Consider the following 19,983-nt stretch of genomic DNA (forward strand, 5'->3'; position numbering starts at 1 on the left):
CGCGGGAAGCCGGGGCGGGGCCGCTCCCGCCGCTCCCCCGCGGCCGCGCCGGTGCCAGCGGGGCCTGAGGCGGTCCCGGAGCGGCCGCGGGGGTTCGGGGCAGCGCCCTCAGCGCTCCCGGTGCCCCCGGAGCCGCCCGGGCTGTGGCGCCTCCGCCCCGCCCCGCCCCGCCCTGCCCTACCCGGCGCCGTTGTGGCGGCAGCACCGCCGCGCCGCGCTTTCCTATTGGCTGGCGCGCCGCCCCCCGCGCGCTCCCATTGGCTGCGAGGCGCGAGGGCGGGGCCCCGGCGCGGCCCCTCCGTGCTCCCCCCGCTGCCCCGCGCGGGGGTTCCGCCGCCCGGCAGGCCCTGGGCACAGGTAAGGAGCGGGCCGGGATTCCTGGGAATTCCCGGGATAACGGGAATGGTGGGAATGACGGGAATGATGGGAATCATGGCAGCGGGAGAGAGAGAGAGAGAGAGAGGGAGGGCAGCGGGATCGACCGGCGCTGGCGGGGCTGGGCGTGCTCGGGCCGCCTCGGGGTCGCTGCCAGAGCCTGGGATAAGGGAATGGGAGCGCTGGGAATTTGGGATTTGGGAATACGGACTGGGAATGCGGGAGTGTGGGCTGGGGAAATGTGGAGTGCCAGGAATAGGGGCTATGGAATTCGGGAATTTGGCCTCTGGAATTCGGGAATATAGGCTCTGGAATTGGTGGAATTCCCTGAGGAGTTTCCTGGGAATACCAGGATTTTCCCGGCAATCAGAAGATTTCCCTGGAATTCTGAGGTTTTTCCTGGGAATACCAGGATTTTCCTGGGAATACCAGGATTTTTCAGGGATTCTGAGGATTTCCCTGTGAATCAGAGAATTTTCCTGGGAATTTGAGGATTTTCCTGGGAATTGCAGGATTTTCCTGGGAATTGCAGGATTTTCCTGGAATCCTGAGGATTTTCCTGGCAATACCAGGATTTCCTGGGAAAAGCTCCATCTGGGCCTGCTCCAACTCCATTTTCCCTGGTTTTCCCTGCAGGAATCCTATGATTCATAAATCCCAGGATTTTTGACTCTGGAAGTTCGGGATGCACTAGAATTCCAAGAATTCCAAGAGTTCCCTTTACCTAAGGTAAGAATGGAGCTGCTTTCCCTGTTCCCGTTTATTCCTGCCTCTGTTGGGATACCTGGAGTACTTATCCTGGGTTGGATCCCATATTTCCATGTTTTTCCCAGGAATGTTTGCACTAACCATGGACAGGGGTGCCATTCCCATCCAGAACATCCCAAATCCGTGTTTTAATCCCATATTTTTCCAGGTTTTTCCCAGGAATGTTCTACCATGCACTACCTGACCATTCCCATTTGGACTATCTCAAATCCCCATCCTGATCCCATATTTTTCCATGTTTTTCCCAGGAATGCAGCACCACTCACTGCCTGATTCTGTCACCCTGACCATTCCAATCTGGACCACCCCAAATCCATCTCCTAATCCCATATTTTTCCAGGTTTTTCTGGGAATTCCGCACCATGCACTGCCTGGCCATTCCCATTTGGAACATCCCAAATCCATCTTCTAATCCCATATTTTTCCATATTTTCTCAGGAATGCAGCACCACTCACTGCCTGGCTCTGTCACCCTGACCATTTCCATCCAGGAAATCCCAAATCCATGTCCTAATCCCATATTTTCCCATGTTTTCCCAGGAATGCAGCACCATGCGCTGCCTGACCATTCCCATCTGGAACACCCCAAATCCATGTCCTAATCGCATATTTTTCCAGGTTTTTCCCAGGAATGTTCCACCATGTGTTGCCTGGTTCTGTCACCCTGACCATTCCCATCCAGGAAATCCCAAATCCCCATCCTAATCCCGTATTTTTCCAGGTTTTTCCCAGGAATGTTCCACCATGCACTGCCTGACCATTCCCATTTGGAATATCCCAAATCCCCATCCTAATCCTGTATTTTTCCAGGTTTTTCCCAGGGATGTTCCACCGTGCACTGCTTGACCATTCTCATCTGGAACATCCCAAATCCCCGTCCTAATCCCGTATTTTTCCGTGTTTCCCCAGGAATGCAGCACCACACACTGCCTGGCTCTGTCACCCTGACCATTCCCATTTGGAACACCCCAAATCCATCTCCTAATCCCATATTTTTCCATGTTTTTCCCAGGAATGCAGCACCATGCGCTGCCTGGCCCGCCTCAGCTCCAAGGCTCTCCTGGTTCTCTGCTCCCTCCTGGCTCTGCTCTCTCTGCTGCTCTGGACCCGCTGCTCCCACCATTCCCAAACCCCACCGAACCCCCCGGAGCGCCGCGGGATCCCCGACAGCGAGGAGGCCTCGCCCCAGGATCAACCAAAAGCTCCGGGAATTCCGGGAAGCGCTGGGAAGGCGGCGCCGAGGTACGAGGAGATCGACTGCGTCATCAACGAGGAGCACACGGTGAAGGGGCGCCGCGAGGGCAGCGAGGTGTTCCTGCCCTTCAGCTGGGTGGAGAAATACTTCCAGGTTTACGGCCGGATCGCCCAGTCCGACGGGAATGAGCGCTTCGAGTTTTCCCACAGCTATTCCAAGGTTTACGCCCAGCGCGCTCCGTACCGGCCCGACGGCGTCTTCATGTCCTTCGAGGGCTACAACGTGGAGCTGCGCGACAGGGTCAAGTGCATCAGTGGTGTGGAAGGTGGGGTTTGCTGGGGAATGGCAGGTTTTGGGGTTGGAGTGATCCCAAAAATTTCCTGGAAGTACTCCTTGAAATGTGCTGGAAGTGCAGAGTGGTTTGGATTTGGTGATGGGAATGGTGATAAGGTCAGGTGTATCAGCGGTGTGGAAGGTGCGGTTTGCTGGGGAATGGCAGGTTTTGGGATTGGGGTGATCCTGAAAATTTCCTGGAAGTGCTCCTTGAAGTGTGTTTGAAGTGCAGAGTGACCTGGATTTGGTGATGGGAATGTGGGAATGGTGATAGGGTCAAGTGCATCAGTGGTGTGGAAGGTTGGGTTTGCTGGGAAATCCTGTTTTTGGGATTGGGGTGATCCCCAAAATGTGATGGGAGTGCGCCTTGAAATAGGCTGGAAGTGCAGAGTGGTTTGGATTTGGTGCTGGGAATGTGAAAACGTGGGAATGGGAATGGTGATAGGGACAAGTGCATCAGTGGTGTGGAAGGTCGGGAAGCAGAGGATTCCCAGGGATTTTTAGGACTGGGATGATTGCAAAGATCTCCTGGAAGTGGTCTTTGAAATGTGTTGGAAGTGCAGAGTGACCTGGATTTGGTGATGGGAATATGGGAATGGCGATAGGGTCAATTGCATCAGCGACGTGGAAGGTGGGGTTTGCTGGGGAATGGCAGGTTTTGGGATTGGGGTGATCCCAAAAATTTCCTGGAGGTGGTCTTTGAAATGTGATGGAAGTGCAGAGTGACTTGGATTTGGTGATGGGAATGTGGGAATGGCAATAGGGTCAAGTGCTTTAGCAGTGTGGAAGGCGAGGTTTGCTGGGATATGTCAGGTTTTGGGATGGGGGTGATCCCAAAAATCTGATGGAGGAGTTCCTTAAGAAAGGCTGGAAGGGCAGAGTGGCCTGATTTGGAGCTGGGAATGTGGGAATGGTAACAGGGTCAAGTGCATCAGCGGTGTGGAAGGTGGGGTTTGCTGGGGAATCCCTGTTTTTGGGGATGGGGTCATCCCCAGAATCTGATGGGAGTGCTCCTTGAAATAGGCTGGAAGTGCAGAGTGGCCTGGATTTGGTGATGGGAATATGGGAATGGGAACAGAGACAAGTGTATCAGTGGTGTGGAAGGTGGGGTTTGCTGGGGAATGGCAGGTTTTGGGATTGGGGTGATCCCAAAAATTTCCTGGAAGTGGTCTTTGAAATGTGTTGGAAGTGCAGAGTGACTTGGATTTGGTGATGGGAATGTGGGAATGGCAATAGGGTCAAGTGCATCAGTGGTGTGGAAGGTGCGGTTTGCTGGGGAATGGCAGGTTTTGGGATTGGGGTGATCCCAAAAATTTCCTGGAAGTGGTCTTTGAAATGTGTTGGAAGTGCAGAGTGGCCTGGATTTGGTGCTGGGAATGTGAAAATGTGGGAATGGGAATGGTGATAGGGTCAAGTGCATCAGCGGTGTGGAAGGTCGGGAAGCAGAGGATTTCCAGGGATTTTTAGGACTGGGATGATTGCAAAGATCTCCTGGAAGTGCTCCTTAAAATGTGCTGGAGGTGCAGAGTGACCTGGATTTGGTGCTGGGAATGTGGGAATGGGAATGGCAACAGGCTCAAGTGCATCAGCGGAGTGCAGAGTTGGAATTTTCCCCTCATTCTCTGTTTTTTTTCCCGGGCAGGAGTTCCTCTCTCCACGCAGTGGGGCCCTCAGGGCTACTTCTACCCCATCCAGATCGCCCAGTACGGGCTGAGCCACTACAGCAAGAACCTGACGGAGAAGGCGCCGCACGTGGAGGTGTACGAGACGGCGGGGGACGGGAACGGGAACGGGAACGGGAATGGGAATGGGGAGTGGACCGTGCCCAAGGGCTGCTCCCTCACCACCGTCTGGGACAAGTCCCGGCTCACCGCAGTCAAGCAGTTCTCCTGCCCAGGTGGGTGTTGGAATTCCGGTGGGTGTTGGGAATTCTGGTGGGTGCTGGAGCGGGGAGTGGGAGTTGTTGGGTGCTGGGTTTGGTTTGGCCTTTGTTCCCAGTCCTTCCTTCCCAATCCTTCATTCCCTACGCCTCTTTTCCCACCCTTCATTCCTAATCCTTTTCACTCCCAATCCTTTTCATTCCCAATCCTTCATTCCTTATCCTTTTCATTCCTTATCCTTTTCATTCCTTATCCTTCATTCCTAATCCTTCATTCCCATTCTTCATTCCCAATCCTTTTCACTCCCAATCCTTTTCACTCCCAATCCTTTTCATTCCCAATCCTTTTCATTCCCTTTCCTTTTCATTCCCAATCCTTCATTCCCAATTCTTCATTCCCAGTTCTTCATTCCCAATCCTTTTCACTCCCAATCCTTTTCATTCCCAATCTTTCATTCCTAATCCTTCATTCTCAGTCCTTTTCACTCCCAATCCCTCCTTCCTTATCCTTCATTCTGGATCAAATCATAAAGCCCAGAAACGCTGAATTACTGAAGGGCTGCCCGAAAATCTTGGGAATCCCTCCAGAATTGGAGCAGGGGGTGCCCTCTGTAATTTGCTCCAAACCTTGGGAACCAAACGCCGCCTTTTCCCGGGGTTGCTTTTGCAGAAAGCTCCGAGGGCGTTTCCCTGGAGCTCAACAACGGCCGGGATTTCATCATCTCCTTCGACCTGAAGCTGCTGAGCAACGGCAGCGTGTCGGTGGTGCTGGAGACCACGGAGAGGAACCAGCTGTTCACGGTGCACTACGTGTCCAGCACGCAGCTCATCGCCCTGCGCGACCGCGACATCTTCTACGGCGTGGGCGCGCGCGGCAGCTGGAGCACGCTCACCCGGGACCTGCTGACGGATCTGCGCAAGGGCGTGGGGCTCTCCAACACCAAGGCCGTCAAGCAGACCAAGATCATGCCCAAGAGGGTGCTGCGCTTGGTGGCCAAAGGCCGCGGCTTCCTGGACAACGTCACCATCTCGGCCACCGCGCACATGGCCGCCTTCTTCGCCGCCAGCCGCTGGCTGCTGCGCAACCAGGACGAGCGCGGCGGCTGGCCCATCATGGTCACCAGGAAACTGGGAGAAGGCTTCAAATCCTTGGATCCGGGCTGGTACTCGGCCATGGCGCAAGGCCAGGCCATGTCCACGCTGGTCAGGGCGTACCAGCTGACCAAGGAGCCGGCGTTCCTGAGCGCGGCGCTGCGCGCCACGGCGCCCTTCAAGCTGCCGGCGGAGCAGCGCGGGGTCAAGGCGGTGTTCATGAACCGGCACGACTGGTACGAGGAGTACCCCACGCAGCCCAGCTCCTTCGTGCTCAACGGCTTCATGTACTCCCTGATCGGCCTCTACGACCTGAAGGAGACGGCGGGCGAGAAGCTGGGCAAGGAGGCGCGGCTGCTCTACGAGCGCGGCATGGAGTCGCTCAAGGCCATGCTGCCGCTCTTCGACACCGGCTCGGGCAGCGTCTACGACCTGCGGCACTTCATGCTGGGCACGGCGCCCAACCTGGCGCGCTGGGACTACCACACCACGCACATCAACCAGCTGCAGCTGCTCAGCTCCATCGACGACGCGCCGCTCTTCAAGGACTTCCTCAAGAGGTGGAAGAGTTACCTGAGAGGAGGCCGGGCTAAGCACAACTGAGGATTTTTTGGGTTTTTTTTCCCTCCATCCTTCCACGCCTTTTTGATGGATTCTTCCCTAAAAAAGAAAAACAAAAAAAATGTGGGCCTTAAAACTGCTCCGGGGAAGGCGCGGCCCGGCGCGGGAAGGTTTGGGATTGGGACGCGACTCGGAGGTTGAGGTTGGGTTTTGTTGGGATTGGTTTTTTCCTTTCCCCAGGAAAAGGTTTGCAGAAGCCATAGAAGTCTTGGAAGTGCGGTCGCTGCCTGGAGAGCTCATCCAGGGCCTCTCAAAGCGGGATTTTGTGTCCGTGTTGGAGCAGCTCCTGTGGGATGAGCGCCGTCCACGGGAATCGCTCGGAGCCTGGGAGTGCAAAGTGTGGCTTTAAAGGGAGGGGGGGTTTCCTAGGGATTCGCTTTTTTGGGATGACAAATCCGCAGGTGGGATTTTTTGCCAGCTCTCTGCCTGGACATCCTGGAGCTGGAGGGGTTTTTCATGGAAAACACATGCCCGGAATCATGGAAGCACAACTGGGAGCCTGGAGCACACAGCCCCAGGTGACCAGCACCCCTGGGAGCTGGGATCCCTTATCCTGGTCATGGGAATTCCCTGGGAGCTGGGATCCCTTATCCTGGTCACTGGAATTCCCTCAGAGCTGGGATCCCTTATCCTGGTCACGGGAATTCGCTCAGAGCTGGGATCCCTTATCCTGGTCATTGGAATTCCCTCAGAGCTGGGATCCCTTTTCCCAGTGTCCCCTTGGAACTGGGATCCCTTATCCTGGTCACTGGAATTCTCTCAGAGCTGGGATCCCTTTTCCCAGTCACTGGAATTCCCTCAGAGCTGGGATCCCTTATCCCAGTCCCTGGAATTCCCTCGGAGCTGGGATCCCTTTTCCCAGTCACTGGAATTCCCTCAGAGCTGGGATCCCTTATCCCAGTCCCTGGAATTCCCTCGGAGCTGGGATCCCTTTTCCCAGTCACTGAAATCCCTTTCCCTTATCCCGGTGTTCCCTCAGAGCTGGGATCCCTTTTCCTGGAGCTCCATGTTTTCTATGGGATTTTGGAATTCCGTCTGGGAGGTTCCTCAGAGCTTTGGGGACGTTTTTGGGAATTGCTGAGCGGGACATGGAGCTCGTCTGGAGTCCCTCAGGAAATTCAAGAATTCGGGAATTTTCATTTTTCTCCTGCTCCAGCCCATCCAGCAGTTGAATGATTCCATCCCAGAGGTTTTTCCAGCTCTCCCTGTGCTGGAATTCCCAGAGAAGCTGTGGCTGCCTCTGGATCCCTGGAATGTCCAAGGCCAGGCTGGAGCAGCCTGGGGCAGTGGAAGGTGCCTATGGAATGGGATGAGCTTTAAGGTCCTTCCATGGTTCCATGATCCCAAACTCCTGGGTGGACTTTGGGAATTCCCACTGCTCCTGTTCCATGTTTGAGCTGATCCCAATCCCAAAATCCCGGGCACCAGGACAACACCCATCTCCATCTTTTTTTTGCTTTCACTTTTTGAGGCTTTTCCTTCATTTCCCGGCTTTAATCCGCGTGCTCCGGTCGGATCCATCCATCCAATGGATGGCACAGGAGAAATTCCAATACCAAAGGTAGCAGGGGGGAAGTTTTTCCATGCCCATGGAAACCCGACGGACACAAACCCACCCCAAACCTGGGATTCCTTCCCAAAAAAATCTGCTCCTTCCCAAAAATCCGCTCCATCCTCCTCCCGTGTGTTCCTTCCATCTTTTTCCCAGCTGGAAAACCCGGAGAGACTCCTTGGGTGCTGCTCCAGGATGGTTTTGGTGCCTTCCAGAGGCCAGAATTCCTCTTGGTTGGGATTTTTGGGAATTGATGCCGATGGTGGGGTTGGAGCGCGGCAGATTTTCCCGCTCCAGAAGCGCTCGGAATTTTGGGATGGACATTCCAAGGTTGTCCCTCCTGTCCCACCTCCTGTCCTTCCATCGCCTTCTGGTGGAACTTCCAGGAATCCCCAGAGGCTGCAAATCCATGGAGAATCCGTGGGAATTCCTGATATTCCTGAAGTTCTGTTGTGCACTGGAAGAGGATCCTTGACCGTGCCAGCAGTGCCCAAAACCTCATGGAATTTTTTACAATTTGGGATCTTTTTGTTCATTTTCCATCTTCAAACTCCTGGAGATCTTTGGGACCAAGATCAGCTCTGATCCCAGATTTTTACCCGGAGATCTCTTCCCATGGGATCCCCTCTCCATGGACACCCCCACCCCAACAACACAAGCACAACCCTCCCTGGAATCCAGACATTCCCTGAAATCCAGGGGATCCCCTGGAATCCAGACATTCCCTGAAATCCAGGGATTCCCTGGAAGCCGCTCATTCCCGTTCTCCTCCTCCCCGGGCGTGGCTTGGCTGGGATTTTGTTGGATTTTCCGGGATTTTCCCGAGGATCCCGATGGAAAATATGCAATAATTTGTTTACAGGATGCTCCGGGCAGGGCGCTCCTCCGGGAAGCTCTTTAAGCACAATGTGCACAGGATAGTTTTGTATTCCACCCCTCCGGAATTTTTTTGGCGGGAAGAGGTTCTCCTACGTTTCTATGGGACATTGGGAATGCTTGGAAAGCTTTCTAAGACTGGGAAATAAATTTTTTTATCTTAAGGAAAAAAACCTTGGGATGTTGGTGTTATTTGGGGATTTTTCCAAGTATTTTATTTTCCAAATATATTCCAAGTTTGTTTTTTTTTCCTGTGGTGGGTTTGAGGTGTCACGTTTTTAAAGTGTTTTTTTTTCCTTCTGGAAAAGTGGGAAAATATGGATTTTTCTCATTAATCAAGAGTTTGGTGATTGAGGGAAGGAGCACAAGTGGTGGATTCCTGGTGGGAATTATTCCCGGTGAATCCAGCTCCTTTGGGATTTGTTCAATGAGGATTTTAATGTGAGCGGTCCCTAAAATTATCCCGATGTTGGGAATGGGGAAATGCAGCTGCAGGGAATCCCAGAGCCCCTTCCAGGAATCCAGGGATTGGCATCAGGGATGGAGTGGCAGGGAATGGCTGGAAAAGGGCAGATTTAGATGGATATTGGGAAGGAATTCCCAGGATTCTCCAGAGTGATTCCCATTCCTTGGCAGGACGGGATTGGAAAGATCCTTGAGCATCCCTGAGGGTGAGAATGGAATTCCAGAGCCCTGGGAAGTTGTGTCCAGGGAAAAACCAGTGCTGGCAGGATGGGGTTAATGCCCAGGAATTCCCAGGATTTTCCCATGGGATTGAAATTTGGGAAGAGCTGGGAATCCACCAGCCCTGCCTGGCTCCGCTTCTCCCAATTCCTCAATAATTAAGGGATAATATTTCATAATAATTAATAAACAGTAATAATAAATAAGTCAAACTAGTTGTTATTAATAATAATTGATAAGTAATAATAAGTAATAATACTAGCACTAATTAATAAATAATTAATAATAGCTAATGATAATTGATAGTAATAAATAATGAACTGAGCCAGCCTGCTTCTCCCTCTCCATCCCTCTGGAATCTCCTGCTCTCCAAACTTTGGGAAAACCGTTCCCAGCAGCTGCAGGAAAAACGGAATTTTGGGGAAGCAGGATGGGGTTTTGGATTTTGAGGGAAAAGCAGTGAATTTTTAGGAAGCAGGACGGGATTTGGGATTTTGTGGGAAAAGCAGAGGATTTTTTGGGAAGCAGAACAGGGAACTCACCAGGTCCCGCTCTGCTGAGGATTTATTCCCACCCAGCTGGGAAAAATCCAGGAATGAGCTGGGAGGGCTGGAATTCCCAGGCTGCTCTGGAAGAGCTCCGGGAGTTTTCCAGCGGCGCTGGGAGCGAGAGATGCGCGGCGAGGGCTGGGAATTGGATTTTTTTTTCCTGCTTTTTTTCCACTTCCTCGCCGCTGGATCCGATCCCGGCCGCGTTTGGCCGCGCTGATTTCCGGGTTTATTTGGGAACCTTTTTCCTTGCACGGGGCAGGATTCATTCTCTCCCAAAAACTTGGAATTGCCGGCTTGTGGGATCATCCCTGACGGGATCGTGCCTCTGGAAAAGCCGCCCCCGCCCGGCCGGGAATTCCATGTGGGCAGAGTTTGGATCCAGCTGAGTAATCCCGGGATTTGGAGGCAGCGCTGGAAAACGCCGCATCCCGAGCAGCTCCGTGAGTCCCGGTTTTTTCCCCGCTCCTCTCCGGCATTCCCAACTTTTCCCGTTGATCCCGACGCTCAGCATTCCCGGGAAGTTGGGGAATTCGGGACACGCGCGTGGGAAAGGGAAAGGTGGGGAAAAAAAAAGGGAAAAGTGCCGGGAGCGCTGGAGCACCGCGAGCATTCCCGGCCCTCCCGCTGCTCCGGTACCGGGGGGATCGCGGAATTCCCGGGAAGTTCCCCCGGGGAGCGGGATGGGGTCCGGGATCCCCCAATCCCGGCTGGGAGAGGGCGGATTTCTGGCATGGAAAAAGCTGCCGCTCCCGGCGGATCCCGGCGAATTCCAGCGGCAACAACAACTCCCACAAAGCCGCCGTTGTCCCGCCGGGAATGATCCTGGCACGGCCCGCGCCGCTCCCGGAGTTTTCCAGCGCCGCTGGAAAAGAGCTCGGGGCTGGCCGCGAATTCCTGAATATTCCCAGCTATGGAAAAGCGCCGCTGGAGCTGGCACGGAGCGAGGGATGTGCCAGGGAGAACCGTGCCAGGGGGAGGGAGGGATTTTCCATAGGGATGGTATTCCATGGGGAAGGAGGTGACACCGGGAGGGATATTCCATAGGGAAGGATGTGACATGGGGAAAGGAAAGGAAAGGAAAGGAAAGGAAAGGAAAGGAAAGGAAAGGAAAGGAAAGGAAAGGAAAGGAAAGGAAAGGAAAGGAAAGGAAAGGAAAGGAAAGGAAAGGAAAGGAAAGGAAAGGAAAGGAAAGGAAAGGAAAGGAAAGGAAAGGAAAGGAAAGGAAAGGAAAGGAAAGGAAAGGAAAGGAAAGGAGAAAAAGGAAAAGGAAAGCTGTGCCATGGGAAGGAAAGGGAAGGAGAAAAAGGAAAAGGAAAGCTGTGCCATGGGCAGAGGACGGTGACAAGGACAGGGCCGGGCTCCTGGCAGTGGGAGGGTGGCAGTGGGGACAGGTTGGTGCCAGGAGGGGACATTCCCAAGGACAACCTGGGATGAACCGGGAGCTGCCGGGCTGGAGAGGGACCGGGGGGAACCGGGGGGAGGAGGAGGAGGAGGAGGAGGAAGAAGAGGAGGAGGAGGACGTGGAGGAGATTAAGGAGGAGGAGGAGGAAGAAGAGCAGGAGGAGGAAGAAAAGCAGGAGGAGGAGAAGGAAGAAGAGCAGGAGGAGGAGGAAGAAGAGGAGGATGAAGCTGTTGCAGTCACCTGAGTGAAGCTGCAGCACTGGCAGAGGTCACAGCCCCACTATATCCCCATCCCAAACCCATTCCCGGCTGGGAAGGGCCCGAGGAGGAGGAGGAGGAGGAGGAAGCAGGGCTGCGTGTGCCCAGCCCCTGTGACTCACTGAGCTCCGAAACCACAAATTCCTGCCTGAGGCCGGGCCTGGAGCCGCCTCCTCTGTCCCAGAGCCACGGGGAACTGGGAATGGGGAACAGGAATTAGGAATGGGGAATGGGAGAATGGGGAATTGGGGAATGGGAGAATGGGGAACAGGGAATTGGAAATGGGGAACTGGGAAGAGAGAACAGGGAATTGGGAACAGGGAAGAGGGAATTGGGAATGGGGAACAAGGAACAGGGAAGAGGGAATGGGGAACAAGGAACAGGGAAGAGGGAATTTGGAATGGGGAATGGGGAACAGGAGCAGATTCCAGCCTGGCCTTGGACACTCCCGGGGATCCAGGGCAGCCACAACTGCTCTGGGAATTCCAGCCCAGCCAGGAATTCCTTCCCAATATCCCATCCATCCCTGCCCTCTGCCACTGGGAGCCATTCCCTGTGTCCTGTTCTCCATCCCTTGTCCCAGTCCCTCTCCAGCTCTCCTGGATCCCTTCAGGCTCTGGAAGGAGCCCTGAGCTCTCCCTGGAGCTTCTCTCAGTTCAGGTCCCATTTCCACCACGGAAAAACACCGGAATTCTGTGGGATCTGGGGGCTGCAGACTCCAACAGCTCCTCGGTGGTTCCAGAGCCCGGGAAGCTCCGGAATCCCGTCTAATCTTTAACTGGAGGCGTTTCCAGCGGGGTTGTGTTGCTTCATTGCTCTCCTGCCTCGTTAATTTTTCCCTCCCTCTCCAGCCATTCCCGGTGTTCCGGAGTTTTCCTGGCGCTGCCTCACACCGGAGCTGCCCAGGGCAGAGGTAGAGCCTGGGATGGGAGGAATCCAAGGGGAATTCCAGGGGCTGAGGGGGTTCTTTGGGAATGGCTCAGTGGCACATCCAAAGGCTGATTCCCAGTGGGAAGTTGGGATGGCTGGAGCAGCCCAGGATGCTGCAGAGGCTCCGGGAGCTCTCGGAATCCTGGGAATCCAGACCCTTGAATTCCTCTGGATCCTGCTGGGATCAAGCTGAGCCAGAGCATGGAGCAGGAGCTCCCTTCCCGCTTTTCCTGCTCCGGGTGGTCCCTGGCAGGAGGGAAGGAGGGATCATGGATTTTTCCCTTTGTTCCCAGAGCGGAGGCGGCGCTACCGACACCAGGATCGGGTAAGAACCGGAGCCAGGATATTCCATGGGGATCCACCTGTGTCCCTCCTGCTTCCCAAGGGGCATTCCTGCATCCAGGGATCTCAGTGGGATCCCCAGGGGATCCCCAGCTGTTCCCACATCCCTCTGATCTGCTGGAATTCCTGTCCCTCTGGGAACTGGGATCATCCATCTCCTGCTGCTCCTTGGGGATCCCAACAGCCCTCGGGGGATGGATGCTCCCCGTCCCACGGGAACCCTCTGGGATCCAATTCCACCTCCCAGGAATTCTCATCCCCTCCAGGATCGTGGTGGGAGCGGCGCCATTCCCGGGGGATGTGGCCAGGAGGGCTTTGAGCCATCCCATGGGAAGCTGAGCTGGAAAATCCCCGGGATCCGGAGCCGACCATGCTGAGCTCCAAGCCCCGGCTGCTCCGCGCCCACCAAGTGCCCGAGGTCAGCGGGAATTCTCTCCCTGATCCCGAGGATCTGTGGGATTTGGGATGGGATAGGAACAGTGGGGAGGGGCACAGCTGTGTCCGACTCTGGGATTTTGGGGATACTCTCCATTCATTCCCATCTCCATCCCCATTCCCGTTCCTGTTCCCATCCCCATCCCCATCCCCATCCCCATCCCCATCCCCATCCCCATTCCCATCCCCATCCCCACTCCCATTCCCATATTCCCATTCCCATCCCCATCCCCATCCCCATATTCCCATTCCCAATCCCCCAGAGCTACCGGGAGCCGGGAATTCTCTCCGGGTACCGCCCTCCCCGGAGCTCGGTCTCCGAGTGCCTGCTCAGCCTCTTCGGGATGAACAACGAGACCCTCAACATCTGGACACACCTGGTGCCCGCCGGGTGAGTGCCCTCGGCCCTGGGCACACCTGGGGGTGCTCTCAGACCCTGGGCACACCTGGGCACACCTGGGGGTGTCCCTCAACACCTGGGCACACCTGGGCACACCTGGGGGTACCCTCAACACCTGGGCACACCTGGGGGTGCTCTCAGACCCTGGGCACACCTGGGCACACCTGGGGGTGTCCCTCAACACCTGGGCACACCTGGGCACACCTGGGGGTACCCTCAACACCTGGGCACACCTGGGGGTGCTCTCAGACCCTGAACACACCTGGACACACCTGGTGCCCGCCGAGTGAGTGCCCTGGGCACACCTGGGGGTGTCCCTCACACACCTGGTGAGTGCCCTCAGCTTCTGGGCACACCTGGGCACACCTGGAGGGGGCTCCTGAACATCTGGAAACACCTGAACACACCTGGGTGTGCCCTCAGCACCAGAACACATCGGGTGGGTGCCCCTTAACTCCTGGGCACACCTGGTTCCCACCTGGGCACACTTGGGCACACCTGGGTATGCTGTCAGCCCCATGGCACACCTGGGCACATCTGGGGTTGCTCTCAGCCACTGAACACACCTGAGCACACCTGGAGGGGGCTCCTTAACATCTGGACACACCTGAACACACCTGGGTGTGCCCTCAGCACCAGAACACATCGAGTGGGTGCCCCTTAACTTCTGGGCACACCTGGGGTTGCTCTCAGCCCCTGAACACACCTGGAGGGGATTCCTGAACATCTGGAAACACCTGAACACACCTGGGTGTGCCCTCAGCACCAGAACACATCGAGTGGGTGCCCCTTAACTCCTGGGCACACCTGGTTCCCACCTGGGCACACCTGGGCACACCTGGGGGTGTCCCTTAACACCTGGGCACACCTGGAGGGTGCTCCTTAACATCTGGACACACCTGAACACACCTGGGTGTGCCTTCAGCACCAGAACACATCGGGTGGGTGCCTCTTAACATCTGGGCACACCTGGTCAGTGCCCTCAGCTTCTGGGCACACCTGGGCACATCTGGAGGTGCCCTCAACACCTGTGCACACCTGGGGGGTGCCCCTTAACACCTGGGCACACCTGGGCACACCTGGGCACACCTGAGCATGCCCTCAGCCCCATGGCACACCTGGGCACACCTGGAGGTGCCCTCAACACCTGGGCACACCTGGTGCTCACCTGATTGGTGCCTGTAGCCCCTGGGTACATCTGGTGCCCCCCTGGGCACACCTGGGCACACCTGGTGGGTGCCTTTAGTCCCTGTGCACACCTGGGCACACCTGTGTTCACCTGGGCACACCTGGAGGTGCCCTCAGCCGCTGGGCACATCTGGCACCCCTCTGTGCTCACCTGGGCACACCTGTGCACACCTGGTGCTCACCTGGTGGGTACCTTTAGCCCCTGGGCACACCTGGGCACACCTGGAGGTGCCCTCAGCCCCTGTGCTCACCTGGTGCCCACCTGTGCACACCTGGTGACCCCTCTCATTCCCTCAGGTATTTCCTCTGGCTGCTCCTGGCGCGGCTCCGGGATTCCGGGGTGGAGCCGGGGGCGGGGCCGTTCCTGGCCTACCTGGGCACGTGCGCGCTGTACCCGCTGGCGTCGAGCGCTGCCCACACCTTGGGGGCCGTGGGCGGGCACGGCCGGCACCGCGCCTACTGCTGCGACTACGCCGCGCTCAGCCTCTACAGCCTGGGTGAGCCCGGCCTAAGGGCCGCGGGGGCTGAGCCCGGCTTTGGGAGGTCGCGGGGATTGAGCTCGGGTTTATGGGGTTTTGGGAATTGAGCTCGGGTTTATGGGGTCTCAGGGCTGAGCCTGGCTTTGGGGGATCACGGGGATTGAGCTTGGTTTTGGGGGGTTTCAGGGATTGAGCCCGGCTTTGGGGGGTCTTTGGGATTGAGCTCGGGTTTATGGGGTTTTGGGATTGAGCTCAGGTTTGGGAGTCGCGGGGATTGAGCTCGGCTTTTGGGGGGGTCACGGGGATTGAGCTCGGGTTTATGGGGTATTAAGATTGAGCTTGGCTTTGGGGGGTCGTGGGGATTGAGCTTGGGTTAATGGGGTTTTGGGGATTGAGCTGGGGTTAATGGGGTTTTGGGGATTGAGCCTGGCTTTAGGGGGTCTTCAGGATTAAGCTTGGGTTTATGGGGTTGTGAGGATTGAGCTCGGCTTTGGGGGGTTTCAGGGATTGAGCTCGAGTTTATGGGGTTTTGGGGATTGAGTCCAGCTTTGGGGGATCTCAGGGATTGAATCCAGTTTTGGGGGATTTTGGGGATTGAGCTTGGGTTTACGGGGTTTCAGGGATTGAGCTCGGGTTAATGGGGTTTCTGAATTTCAGCCTGGGTTTGTGAGATTTTGGGAATTTAGCCTGGATTTATGGGATTTTGGGAATTTTGGGAATAGGAGGAGCCTGGGTTTGTGGGGTTTCAGGAATTTAGCCTGGGTTTATGGGGTTTTGGGAATTCTGGAGGTGGGAGGAGCCCGGGTTTGTGGGATTTTGGGGATTTAGCCTGGATTTATGGGATTTTGGGAATTTAGTATGGATTTATTGGATTTCAGGAATTTCGGGAACAGGAGGAGCCCAGGTTTATGGGATTTTGGGAATTCTGGGAATGGAAGGAGCCTGAATTTACTGGATTTTGGGAATTTAGCCCAGGTTTATGGGATTTTGGGAATTTAGCCATATTTATGGGATTTTGGGATTTCTGGGAATGGGAGGAGCCTGGGTTTATGGGATTTTGGGAATTTAGCTGGGGTTTATTGGATTTTGTGAATTCTGGAGGTGGGACAATAGCCCAGATTTATGGGATACCACATCCTGAGGGGAGGTTCGGGGTCAAGCTGCAATTCCAGGATATTCCCACAGCTCCACGCCCCTCCAGCCCCTCTGGAATGCTCCCTGTTCTGGAGATTCCCATTCCTTCTCAATGTTCCAACCCGGAGCTGACAGCTGAGCCCAGGAGGATGGGGAATTCCATGGGAATTCCATGGGAATTCCGGGATTCCCGCTGTGCTTCCAGGCTCGGCGCTGGCGTATTCCGCCTACGTATTCCCACCGGAATGGGTCGGGAGCACATTCCATAATTTCTACGTTCCCGTGGCCGTGTTCAACTCCGCGCTCAGCACCGGCCTGTCCTGCTATTCCAGGTGGGATCCAACGGCACCGGGAATTCGGGATGGAGGGTTTGGTCATGGATCGGGACAGCCGGGAGGTCGGGAAGGGGAAACAGGGAATTTTCCCGGTGGGAAATGAGGAGAATTCCGTGATGGAAATGTGGGATAATGGGAGAACTTGGATTCTGGGAAGTTCCAAAGGGGATTTATGGAATACTAGAATGGTAGAATGTAGAATTCCCAGTGTATCCCATGTGGAATTCCCAGTGTATCCCATGTGGAATTCCCGGTGTTTCCCAGGTTTCTGGAGGCAGAGCGGCCTTGCCTGAGCAAAGTTTCCCGAACTTTGGCCTTTGTGTATCCCTACATTTTCGACAGCATCCCAGTTTTCTACAGGGTGAGTATCCCACAAAATCCTGGAAAATTTCAGCTACCTCAGCCTGGAATTATTTGGGAAAACAATTCCCAGCTCGGGGTTTGAAAGGCAAACAAACTCCGGCAGGAAAAGGCTCACGGATATTTTTTCCTGCTCCGAGTGCCGGCAGATTCCTCTCACTTCAAAGGGCTGGAAAATTCCTGCCTTGGGAGGCTGGGAGGGGCCTTTTCCAGGGATTTAACTGGAGCAGGGTGGGAATTTGGGGAGGTAGGAGTGGGGGTGAGGGGAGTGGGGAAGTGGGAATGGCTGTGGCTCCTTTGGGATGGATGGATGGATGGATGGATGGATTGAACAATTCACAGATGGATGAGTTGATTGGATGGATGGATGAATGGACTGAAGGATTCATGGATGATGGATGGATGGATGGATGGATGGATGGATGGATGGATGGATGGACGGACAGATGGATCCTTATTTTTCCTGGAATTGGGTTGGGTGGAAAACTGGGAATGGCTGTGGCTCCTTTGGGATGGATGGATGGATGGATGGACGGGTTGAAGGATTTTTGGATGAATGGATGCATGGATTGAAGGATTCATGAATGGATTCATGGAAGGACTGAAGGACTCATGGATGGATGAAGGGATGGATGGATGGAGGGAAGGAAGGATTCATGGATGGATGGATGGATTGAACAATTCATGGATGGATGGATGGATGGATGGATGGATGGATGGATGGATGGATGGAGGGATGGGTCACTCCCGTTTTTCCCGGCAGCTCTCCCGGAGCCGCTCCGAGGGCTCTCTCCCGCTGCATTCCCGGCACAGCCTCTGCGCCCTCCTCACCTTCCTGAGCTTCACCTCCCGCCTGCCCGAGCGCCTGGCGCCCGGGAGCTTCGACCTCATCGGTGAGCATTCCAGGGAATGCCGGGAATGAACCCTGGGAATGCAGGGAATGAACCCTGGGAATGGTGGGAATGAACCCTGGGAATGCAGGGAATGAACCCAGGGAATCCTGGAAATGAACCCAGGGAATCTCAAGAATAAACCCAGGGAGTGCCAGGAATAACCCCATGGGATCCCAGGAATTTACTCAGGAAATGCCAGGAATTAACCCCATAGAATCCTGGGAATAAACCCCCTGAGCCACAGGCATTGGGAATAGGAATTTGTGGGATGATCAAACCCCAGGAATTGGGAAAAAGAATTTGTAGAATAAATATTCCAGGTGAATATTTATTATGGATGCCAGATGAAGTGGGATGAGCACTATTCAATCCTGGAATCCTGGAATTCCGAGATGCTTTGGATGGGCAGTGACACCTCCCAATATTCCAGAGCACTCCAAGCTCCCGGAGCATTCTGTGGATTTGGAACCCACCTGGCCCAGCCAAACACCCATGGACTTCCCATGGAATTTCCATGGAATTCTTGGAATTTTCTGTCACAGGGCACAGCCACCAGGTTTTCCACGTCTGCGGGATTTTGGGAACGCTCTTCCAGCTGGAAGCCATCTCCATGGACATGGCGGAGCGGCAGGGCCGCTTCCCACTTCCCTCTTCCCTGGAAACCTTTGGATCCCTGGGAATGGGAGCAGCTGCCAGCCTGGCCATCCTCGGGATCTGCTTCCACAACCTCCGCCTGCAGCCTCTTTCCCAGGAAAAATCCCACTAGAATCAGGGATTGCCTCAGATTTCTGGGAGCAGCCGCATTCCAGAGGTGTCTATGGGGATGAGGGGGAGTTTGATGGCCTGGAAATCGTTCTTTGGGAATTTCCCAAGGGAAAACTGCACTGGTTTTGCCCATGGATGGGCTGGGAAACGCTTCCCATCCCATCATTATCCACAGGGAAAGCGTCAAATAATCGGGATTTGATCCCTGAAAGGGGAAGGAAGCGCTCAAAAGATCCCAAAGAATTCAGGATCCCTCAGGTCTGCCTTGGGGAGAAATCCAGGGAATGTTGGCATCCCAGTGAAGCCAAGCACTGCCTAATTCCTGTTTTCCCCTTGGAAGTGGCATTCCTTTGGAATTTCAAGCCTTGTGCTCAGCCCAAGTGCCTGGAAACGTGGGATGGAGGGATTGGAGTTTCCCTCCTGTTTTAATTCCCACTGTTTTCACTCATTATCCAGGAAAAGGGATTCCAGGAGAGCTCCAATGGGATGTTCCTGCAGGAAAGCTCTTCCAGGGTTTAATTCCAGGAAATCCTGGGAAGTTCATTCCCATGGGAATCCCACATGGGGGATGGAATGAAGAAATTCCATCCTGTTCCAGGTATTCCTGGGATGGATCCTGGGACAGGGAGAGCTCCACGCCCCAACCTCCCGGGATTTGGGATCCTTTGGGAAAAGGTTTTTAATGTTTTCCTGGGATGAGGGATGGGATTGGGATCCGTGGGGAGATGCCAGGAGAAAAGCAGGATTTGGGACAGCTCAGGGATTAAAAGCACCCTGGAGTTTTAAAGAATTCCCAGGATTTTCCCTCTGTTGTTCCTTGTTTTCCTTCCCTGCTGCTCCTGGATTTTGCAGGAAGAGCCTGGAGCTCTCGGCCTTTCCCAGGATCCAGGTTTTCCTCTTGGATTTTCCTGCTGCTTAATTCTTTGGGAATATTTCCCTGGATAATCCCACCAGTCTTCCATTAATTTCCTTTAATTGCTTTTGCTGCACTTTGGGAGCTGCTGGAATTTGGGATAACACAATAAAATCTGGGATGAACGGGTTAAATATGGGATAAATCAATCCTTGGGAAAGCTGGCTGGGATTTTCGGGATATTTATAAGCACTGGAATTGTTTTTCCAACGGTTTTATTAAAT

General features: G+C 54.8%; 2 protein-coding genes across 7 annotated transcripts; both read left to right on the plus strand.

The window, feature by feature from the left end:
• The first annotated feature begins 271 nt into the window (after positions 1-271).
• Positions 272-7,170, plus strand: GLCE (glucuronic acid epimerase). The gene is made up of 5 exons (XM_033071001.2): positions 272-357; positions 1,012-1,104; positions 2,156-2,663; positions 4,314-4,568; positions 5,221-7,170. The coding sequence occupies exons 3-5, from the start codon at positions 2,168-2,170 to the stop codon at positions 6,243-6,245; spliced, it is 1,776 nt and encodes a 591-aa protein (XP_032926892.1). The 5' UTR covers positions 272-357; positions 1,012-1,104; positions 2,156-2,167; the 3' UTR covers positions 6,246-7,170.
• A 2,766-nt stretch (positions 7,171-9,936) lies between these two features.
• Positions 9,937-19,525, plus strand: PAQR5 (progestin and adipoQ receptor family member 5). Of its 6 annotated transcripts, XM_033071088.2 has the most exons (10): positions 9,937-10,366; positions 12,437-12,498; positions 12,809-12,840; positions 13,124-13,275; positions 13,556-13,683; positions 15,178-15,377; positions 16,699-16,825; positions 17,093-17,189; positions 17,952-18,081; positions 18,624-19,525. In XM_033071088.2, the coding sequence occupies exons 4-10, from the start codon at positions 13,228-13,230 to the stop codon at positions 18,845-18,847; spliced, it is 954 nt and encodes a 317-aa protein (XP_032926979.1). In that variant the 5' UTR covers positions 9,937-10,366; positions 12,437-12,498; positions 12,809-12,840; positions 13,124-13,227; the 3' UTR covers positions 18,848-19,525. The 6 variants fall into 6 exon arrangements, with proteins under 6 accessions (XP_032926979.1, XP_032926982.1, XP_032926981.1 ...); XM_033071091.2 differs by lacking the exon at positions 12,809-12,840; XM_033071090.2 differs by lacking the exon at positions 12,437-12,498.
• The last annotated feature ends 458 nt before the right edge of the window (positions 19,526-19,983 follow it).

This window comes from Catharus ustulatus, chromosome 12 (assembly GCF_009819885.2).
Source record: "Catharus ustulatus isolate bCatUst1 chromosome 12, bCatUst1.pri.v2, whole genome shotgun sequence".
Taxonomy (NCBI): Eukaryota; Metazoa; Chordata; class Aves; order Passeriformes; family Turdidae; genus Catharus; species Catharus ustulatus.